The sequence below is a fragment of the Anneissia japonica genome, unplaced genomic scaffold (genome assembly GCF_011630105.1).
Source record: "Anneissia japonica isolate Jap-2015-1 unplaced genomic scaffold, ASM1163010v1 scaffold24_len2511860_cov200, whole genome shotgun sequence".
Taxonomy (NCBI): domain Eukaryota; kingdom Metazoa; phylum Echinodermata; class Crinoidea; order Comatulida; family Comatulidae; genus Anneissia; species Anneissia japonica.
In genome coordinates, this window is record NW_022730786.1 from 2,050,395 (window position 1) to 2,060,553 (window position 10,159).

Below are 10,159 nucleotides of genomic sequence, written 5' to 3' on the forward strand. Positions count from 1 at the left end.
TATTATTATTATGTTGTAATGATGTTGTTTGTACTGTTCTTTAATTTTATTAAAGAGGGCCCCTGAATATCAGTTAACCTACTGGGCTAAACTAGAAGGGTTACCCTCTTTAAAGATGGTTGAAATACAAAATTAAAAAATTAAAAAAAATAAATACCCACTCTGACCCAAGACCCCTGTTACGCGCCTGGTGTTAGCGCCAATGTGTGCCCTTGTGCGGGTCGACAGGGGATGTGACCCCCTCTGAAGCTGGAAACCTTGTTTTTGCAAAATAAATTGATGCAATTTACTATTATAGGCCTAATCAATAAATTCCTCATCAACCGATATAACCTTGGAATTGACATAACATCACTGATATCGTACATACCCTTCAGTGTGAAACGTGGCTCTCTTTGCAAGCACATCTAACATCTAAGGAAAGAAGAGCTTAGATTGGTACCAGATAAAATAATTTTGTTATCAACATTAATACATTATGCTAATTTTATCTTTGTAAGCGCATAAGACAGTGCAAATTATTTCTGTGACAGTCTTTTGAAGTGTGTAAAGCTCCATTTTATCCCATACATAGTCAAAATATTGGGTGGGGGGGGGAGGATGATACAATGGACCATCCCCCCTTGTCAAATATTGGGGGGGATATATCCCCATCCCCCGGGATCTACGCCTATGATACTGACGCCATGAATATTACAATTTAGTATTCTGCCTTCTGGAAGTTACCTCTTGGCAACCATGTTACATCTTTATTCACGCGAATATAATTATTTCTGCTAGAGGCTAAATGTTATGGGTATCAAAATCCATTTGATATTTCGTATCGGTGAATAAATCATCACTTACAAAAGATATGTTTCAATATCCCTGCAATTAATTCCTGACATCCACATCACCTTTGAGATTCATATTTCAAAAATATGGTGATGAAACGGGATTGTACACCCAAGCCGTAAACGAAAATTGAAAGGAAACAAATTAGCTCTCTTATGCAGTGACACTCAGTCGTTGCGTGTGTTTTAATTCAGAGAAACGTTTTTTAGTACGGACGAGAGGATATTAAGAAAACAGGCCAAGCGGGAAGAACTGACAGTTAATTATTAATATTATATGACCTTTCGTAAGTTTGCTCTAGGTTTTTATTAACTGATGATAAACATGTAGAATATCTATAATATGGCTACTACAATGGCATTTGGTTTCTGGGTTAATAAACCTAAACCTAAAACAAATGCCTTAAAAAAATAATAAATAAAAACTTTAAATGCTTTCTGGTGCTAGTTCTGGTTGGGAAAACTCTCCTCCAAGAACTCCAAATGCCAAAAGTGGTGAGTATAACAAGAGGGGTAGAAATAACTGGGGTCGAATAATAGTAGGGCTATAGATCAACTACGGTACCACAGCGTCAGTCATGAGCATAGTTACGACCGTCTCGCATCGTGTGGGACGGTCCCGCATTTCAAAGTAGGCCTAGGCCTAATTTTTTATGAAAACCCGCATTTTGCAGAACACATGCGTGATCCATAATTTGTAACGCATTTAGCAAAAGTCTATGCGAGATAACGGATTATCACTAATTGAGGGGAAAATGTAGAAGAAATTAGTTTTATTAAAAATATAAAAACAGTAATGTAGTAAACTGAGTCATTAGAGAGTACAGTATTTACGTAAATACTTATTTCACTGACGCGTTACTAAAATTTATCGGTAATGAAATGTTTGTGTAGGCCAAGTCTACATTTATAGTTCAGGTGCTCAAGTTAGGCATACATTGAAACTCAAATTGTACGTGGCTTTATAAAAAAATATTTTTGCTTATGTACCTGGCACCGTCAACAAACAATCCCAGAAATCGTTTAAAAAAAAAAAAAGCATCGGAGCGTCAGGGGCCACCCCCTCCCCACCCTATCCCACCCCACCCACACTCTGCCAGCCAACTGGTGTAGTCAATCGCGCATTTAAAATCAATCAGGTTGGTAACTATGGAGCAGGTTTGCTGTAACACCTCGTCTCAAGAGTTGGAAATGTGACGTGAATGACCGTACACAGTAGACCAATTTAAAAGTATTTTAACCATATTGTCAAATCAATGTCAAATAGTTATATATTTATATAGGACTATTTTTAACGTAATTTTTAATGAATAGTTTATATATTCTATTCTAGTCTATTTTGTACTGTTTTATGGATGTTTTTATGTAGATCCTGAAGAAGAGCGCAAGCTCGAAAGCTTGATTAAAAACAAGATTTGTTCCATCCAAGCCTCCGACTATTTTTTTGGTCTACATATCATAAGGCACATTTCAACAGGCTTTGGTGGCAATCAGTTGTGATACTCTTTTCCAAAATTCCTTCTGCGCGACTATGTGAAACGTTAATGATTTATTCAATAACGTTATTTAAAAGTAAATCAAAATAATGATACGTCAAATTATTTATGAACTACAGTAATTATAGCTTGACGTCAACAATTTTCTTCTATTTCTCACAAAAACACTATAACGTTTATCATCACTTCCGTTGGCCTCATTATGGTGTATGAAACTAATGACGGGAGTCGACTCATATCAAAACACTATATACTTCCGCCAAGCGAGGAAGTAAGAAAACAACAAGCATTAAACCATGCTTTATTTTCAAAATATCGTCGCTACACTTTAGGCCTATAGCTACAGTGTTGTCACTGCAATAACTAAGCCAGGCACTCGTACGACGAATCCAACTGCGCTCCCTGTGAGCTCTAGACGCGACGCCGTCGTCTGCTGATTGTCGGTGGCAGTCTGAACGGATCGTCATTAAAAACCGATCCGTTGCTCGCACGTCGTTTACGTTAAGTTCTCCATAGAATCGGGCGTAGTGAGTACCCAGCTTTCACACTATGTATTCCCCCGACGCAACCGGGATGGCCACCGACCAATCAGCGTCACCAAAAGCTGTTGGCAATAGCGTGTAGCAATTTTATGGATACCAGACTTTATTTATATTGCAATATTATCCAAGGTGACCTGCTATTTCCCCAATCAAAAATTCCAATTGTCGATGGTTTAAATAATACAACTAGGTATTTTATGTCTTTTCACGTCGGTCATCCGAAAATAGGACAGCGTTTACGAAGCGCTGAACACCAACGTCCATATTCTTACACACTGATTAGATTTTCTGATCGGTTCGGTAGGCTTTCCGACCTGAAAATTCAGATTCGGTGTGAATGCACTTAAAGGCACATGATTTGAAAGAGGTATTGTGGTTTGTGGTTGGGGTTAGACTGAGTTTCTTCGAAAAAATCCTTCCAGCCAAGTAAAATCTTCTAAATCAAAGCTTATTAAAAATATAAACTTATATCTGAATGTGTAATGTACTATTACGCAACACCCACGGACAATGAGTAACCAATGAAACCAAATGTACGATATCCTGGAATTATGAGAACTTTGATATTGCCGAATGTGTATGGATACTCAAGGGCTTATTGGATTGTTATGCGAAATAATATACATGTATAACGTCACTGTAACGAGGACATGTGACAATATACCTAATATAGGTTTAGTGCTAACACAGAACTAGTTATGCGAAATATACATTATATTAGGTAACTGTAACGAGAGCATGTGACAATAACCCTAATATGGGTTTAGTGCTAAGATTAATTTATGTTAATGTATAATTATATCTCTTTTATGTGCATGCCTTTAGCTCATAATGTCAATGTCATTACTAGGTCCCCGGTTCAATTCCCATCGCTGCTCTCCTTGTGTTTCAGCTGGAGGGCTGATTTACAAGTTACGATAGCTGACTGTCTTTAGCCGAATGAGCTAAGCTGCCCGTCCATCTATACTTAGTATAGTATGTGTAGTTTCACCTTATAAATATCAGCTTGATTGTCTGTTTTGTTTTCACGAAACCGGGCGCACATGCTGCGTACCATAAAGTAGGTTTTTTTTATGCATTTGGTTGAGTCCCGTGTGCAATATGTCCCATATGCACGTTAAAGAATGCGTAATACACTCTTCGGCAAAGAGTAGGATATTGTATCCCGGGGTACTGCCCAATTCACCTACCGGATCCCGAAAAAAGTCTTCAGACTTTCTGGGTTATCCGGGTGTGATTCACACAGAAATACTTATCAATTTATTTGTGTTTATGTATAGTTGTGATGCCAGAGGCGAATCTAGTAGGCCTTTTTCTTCCCCGGGATTGAGGGGGTGAGGCGTGGAGTAGCAACCGAGGAATTGGAGTCGGGAATGCTCCTTCTCTAAACGATTTTACGCTAGTATATTAGAGATTTTTTGCTGTTTACCAGGTGGTGGTAGGCCTAAAGGAGGAGGTATGAGAGAATTCTTACCACCTCCTAGATCCGAAGCTGTATACGGTACTTAAGTAATGGTTATAAAAAAAACTGTTAAAACAACATGAATTCTTAGTTGTTACGATTTAACAATAATTCCTGTAAAACATCATGCGACTAGATACATAAGCAGCTTGTTTTAGGACATAATTTATAAAATTCATCACAAGTCTTGGATAAGTACACTTGTGAATCCCTTGCTCTCTGAAGTATGCAGGATATGCAGTCATCAAAATAGTACAGACTATGTTATTAAAAGAACCGGGTTAATAGGGTCTTTACGGGTATTTAAGATAGACATAAATTACATAGATTCCTTATAGTGTGTTTCTCAACCGGATGCGAACGTGTGACCAACGTGAGAAAATACACCCATCTTAGTAGAGCCAGTCCAATCGACAAGGGCAAACAAAGGAACGTGACCAGGAAAGCAGGGTCTTGGAAATCTTAATTGACCATACCTATTTTGTCAGTATTTTCAAATGTAGTATTTAATTATAGGACTTACTTTGATAGTATAAATTTATACTCTAATAATATAATTTAAAAAAAAAACGCGGTTTCCATTAATAAATTTGGCCAGTGATACTTCACCTCACTCTACAACGCTATAAGCCTGTCTAAATCCTTTCGCTAATTTCATTCCCAAGTCCAAACAATGATGTATTTTTATCCCATTCGGTGATGCAATTCTTCCCATCGGAAGTTGTAGCTAGTCAATCCAGTCTGAAATCGTGAATGACCCGTTTGTTGTCATTGACCCTGAGATTAAATATATATATATATTCCTATCATACCTATAAAGCTGCCATCATATAATATAAAGTTTCAAATCTACCAAAGAATTTATTGTAAACGAATCTGTATCATATGGTTTGAATCACATAACCATGCAGTTCGTGATGTCCAGATCTCTAGCAACCATCTTGACTTTACTAATGTTGACGGGTTGTTCTGGCAAAGTCGCATTCGTCGAAATGCCAAGCTTGATAGAGGCAACCGAAGGTGAGAGTATTGCGTTCTTGTGTGTTTTGCTCCTGACGCCTCCTCAGACTCAGTACACTTCGTGGATCACGTGGCATAGGGCAGGCAATCTTCTGATCGCAAACGGCGACGATACTTACCTGTCAGATTCCCGCTATTCGGTCCAGTTCTCGCGAGTGCCGTCAGATAGCCTGGTAGACATATCGGTCACTATTTCTAGTACGTTATTTATAGCTAATGTTGGCGAAAGTGACGAAGACACTTTTAGATGTTTTTTACATTATATTGTTGGAGCTTCTGGACCAACCAACAGTTTTGTGTCGTCTGCTGGATCACTGGAAGTCAATGCAAACACGATTCCTCAATCATCATGCCTGCTACAACCACAGACTGTCAGTGTTGCTGAAACTGTTAGACTAACTTGCTTTTCTCCGGCTATGTATCCACCACTTACACTGCAGTGGTTCCATTCAGACGTTCCAATTGGGTCACCAGTTGTTCAATCAAGCGAGCATAGTATTGATCAAATTATTTATCTAATTCTTCCATTAAATGCTACGTCAGCGATGGATAATTCACAATTTGAATGTAGGACATCAAGTTCTGCGAACACGGTTGGTCGGAGATGTATTGCTGGCCCTCTGAGTGTACGGCCACCTCAAATACCAATAGTTAATGTTGTCCAAATAAAACCGGTCGCAGACGGCAGCACTGACATACAGTTAAGATGTCAAACAACTGGAGTTCCTCCTTTCTCCTATTACTGGTTGGTATCGAAGGTTCTCAAGGACCAAGTTAGCGATTTAAGGTCAGAAGACTTGCAAATTAAAGACATTGATTCTAGCGACGTAGGAGGAGTGGTCATTTGCAAAGTGACCGATGGCTACGGTCAAGAGGAGACAAGTTTGTTGTACAAAATCACGGTCGACCATATCCTACAAGTACAAGCTACGGCATCTCCACTTCAGACAACGTCACCAAAGGCACGCAATGAGGTAACTGTATCGGGATCCACTAAATCTGTGCATAGAACAAATAAAAATAATCAGAAGCCTGTTATTGTTACAGAAGGCACTAGCTCTCCTGAAAAATCTACCCAAGAAAATCGTTCGTCAAAAATCAAAACGATTACAATGGCAATATGTGCAATTTGTTTTATTGTAGGAGTAGGTTTAGGACTTTTATTTTACTTCGTCAAAACAAAAAGAAAATGTGTAAACAGCGTTCCAGAGGAACTAAAATTTGAAGACCAAAACAAAACGTTACAAATTGAGCAGCAAAATAATACGAAAGGATTAAAAAATTTGGTTCTCTATGAAAGCATTCGCCAGCATAGTAAGCCAGAGCATACAGCTAACCATGATAAAGAGGATACCTCAACTGAATTGGTATTAAAAGTTAATACAAAGGAACATACGGTTGTATATGCTGATCTTAATCTTCCTGAATGCACTAGTCCAGTACCTGTCGCCTCAGATATGCCAAATACCCTTTACGCTGACATACGAAAACATTAGATGCAAATCTAGATAACGTAGAAAACTATTAAAAGTTCGCTTCTCGAGTACTACTAGGCCTACTTGTCAAAGGTTGAAACAACTCGTGTATCAATTTGGGTTTAGGGACGTCTGCCAACCCCAAAATCAATAGAAATATGTTGAGGTCGGGATATCAGATGTTTTCGTGCATTTCGCTTGTGCCATTGTGGGCAAGGTACTTGACTTTCGTCGTCTTCTCCAGGGAGTATAAAGTTAATTTTTTTTCTCGGGTAAAATAGGTACCTGGTATGACGGTGTGGAATTGAATTTTGGCCGCCTCGCTCTTTACTGACATCATTTACCAGGCATATGCTCGGGAGAACATGGATCCAACGAGGTGTAACATTCGTTTGAAGCAGTTTGGAGACTTCCAATACAATCCAATCTAAACTTTTGATTATATGGTGCATTAAAAATGTTTCAATGCGCCAAAGACATTATACGGCCTATATCTCATATATATGGCGTTATATAAATTGAATAGTCATTAATATTATAAAGATGTATATACATAGGCCTATGCCTGTATGCTATAATTATATATTATTATAGGCCTATATACTGTATTATATACTATCATTATCAACTCAGTGATCAATAACAGTAAATTTGTGTTACTCTTCTAATAAATGTGTGCCTAACGTTTATCTGTTCTACCAAGTTTTATTTTGACTTTGTATTATATTAGAAGCGTTGTATTTTGGCAAATAATGTATGTAAATCTTGCTCGGGATAACAGTAGGCCTATCATAATAATAATAATAATAATAATAATAATAATAATAATAATAATAATAATAATAATAATAATAATAATAATAATAATAATAATAATTAATAATAATAATAATAACAATAATAATAATAACAATAAATAAATAAATAAATGCCTACTGTTACAATTTGCTATCCAATTCGGATACCATTTTAATCCGAGATCACTTTTCAATGTAAACAACTAACCATTTTAGTCAAAGCTAATCTTCTGATTGTAATCCTCTGATTGAGGACGGACGCTCAGCCCAACAACCCAGATTGTTCCAAAAGTGGTCTCGAATTAGAGGGCGTTCTGTATTTTCAACAACAAAACACGGTGACCGTGTTGCTAGAAAACTGTCGATGTGTAGGTGTGCACTGAATATTATGCGTAAACTCAGCTGTGGCCGTGCCAATAGCCTGAATCATACAAAATGGCAGCCATCACAGACGGTAAGTATGTGATCATGTTTTTTCGGAAATTGCGCTTATGTGTGGTCAGTTAGTGTTTGATTTAAGTGCTTTTTATATTTCAATGAATGAGTGCTAAAATATAAGCCTAAGATAATATGACTTATATGGGCCAGGATGATAAGAATTAATTGATTAGACGGCCTAGGCTAAGTTAGGCTAAGCCTACTGCCGTTTTGTTATGTTGGGGCTGTGCCTCCTAACTAATGTAATTAATCGGTCGGTAGCGCCTACCTTACGAAGGCCTAGTGTAGCCTGTAGGCTAGGCCTAGCTCTATTAGTATTTTGCAATACCAGTAGGCTAGTATAAGCCTGATAATATAATGAACTTTCCTGATGAATCCATTTTTGGGTCCTTATAACTTGTTGGTTTCCTCCAGTAATAGTATTATTTTATAATTATTTGTGAAGCAGCCTAGCTAGGAGAGGCCTAGGCTAGGTCTAGCTAGACCTAGGGCGTAGCCTAAGCCTAGGCCTACCTAGGCGGCTATGCTAATCTGAGATGATTTGTTTGATTTTGATTTGATTTCTTTTTTTGCAGATGAAGTGATTTGTAAACGTCTCCTAATTGAAGGGGAAAGTGGTGGAGATGATCGAAGGATAAGCACTTTACTTAAGATGTTTATCAAGTGGTGTACAACAGATTTGAATGAAGAGGAATGGTAATAATAATAATAGATCGCTACAATCTACATTTGCTAGAATTGTTCATCATCTTTATTTATTTTTTTTAATTAATTAATTTATTTTTTAATATAAAAATAAAAAAAATAAAAAATTCATCATCTTTATATTGGGCAGTGGCGGATCCAGGAATTCAAAATAGACGGTCCCAGAAAGTCAATAGGGAGCTTCTGATTGGACGGTGACGGAAGAAAGTAGAACGTTATGACGTTACATAAAGTCATCTGCACATGTGAGAACGTTGTCACATGGATTCTAGGATGCAATTTGACAGAATTTACGTTGTGCAGAAAACGTAGGGCGGTCACGCATGTGTTAATCCTTTCTAGCATCACACACAAATCATAAGCTCTCTGATGTTACAGATATAGGGTCCAGATTACCTCAGCCCCACAATTGTTGAATTTCTTTGAATCCTCTTATAATGTGCATATGTATGTCGTTAGATAATAGAAGAACATTGACTTAAATAAGAGATCAAAATTCTAATCAAAGGGGCTCCGGTTCCTGAAACTTTAGAATTTTTTTATGATGGTCAGTTTTAAAATATACAAGAGGCACCATTTAATGATGATAATAATATTATATTTCATTTCTAGTTGTTCCACATACCAGAAGATGTTGTCTACCCTTGCACAGATTGAGTTCACGATGGAAAAGACGCAGCTAATTCACGACATGAATGCCAAAGAAATGGCGAGTTATGAGCAACTGTACAAGACAATAGGTAAGAAGGTGATGCTCATTTGACCTGTTTATTAAATACTGTATTCATATATCTGTCCATCGGATAAACATTTTACCCATCTGTAATGAATTATTTGACCTATGTGTACAAGCTATAGTTTGCTATTAAACTGAATTTCTGGGCGAAAAAAATATAAGATTGACTTTGAATTGGGCATGGAGTGTTGATTGAAAATTGGCTATTGATTGGCCAGTACAATTTTTGTTCATGAACAGGGGAGGATTCCCCAGGTAAAGGCCCGTAAAAAAACATTAATAACCAGGTTTAATAGCATTTATATATAACAATATATTATCAATTGTCTTACAAACAGAAAGTAAAATGGATGAGGCACAAGATGCTATAAGTGCAAGTAAAGATGAGTTGCAGAAAGCAAAGCGTGTTCGTAGAAACAGACAGGAGTACGACGCCCTCGCCAAAGTAATCCAGAAACAACCTGATAGGAAGGAAACTATGAAGTGAGTAATGAGAGCAATTATTTGAATTTCATTATTTTATTGTTGCTGTCTGTTATATTAATTTGATACCATACTGCAATCATTCAGTTATTACATTTTGTAATCTTTCAATTCATTGATTCCTTCACTCATTCATTCATTCACACACACACACACACACACACACACATAT

The 10,159-nt window shown here is 37.2% G+C and overlaps 1 protein-coding gene across 1 annotated transcript in view; it reads left to right on the top strand.

Annotated features, from left to right (window-relative positions):
- Positions 1 to 7,948: 7,948 nt before the first annotated feature.
- LOC117115076 (THO complex subunit 7 homolog) overlaps positions 7,949 to 10,159 on the top strand; it is a 24,218-nt gene continuing 22,007 nt past the window's right edge. The window contains exons 1-4 of the mRNA XM_033258739.1: positions 7,949 to 8,079; positions 8,639 to 8,759; positions 9,381 to 9,508; positions 9,843 to 9,987. Coding sequence (XP_033114630.1) covers positions 8,061 to 8,079; positions 8,639 to 8,759; positions 9,381 to 9,508; positions 9,843 to 9,987 — 413 coding nt within the window. The 5' untranslated portion in view covers positions 7,949 to 8,060. The remainder of the gene's footprint in view (positions 8,080 to 8,638; positions 8,760 to 9,380; positions 9,509 to 9,842; positions 9,988 to 10,159) is intronic.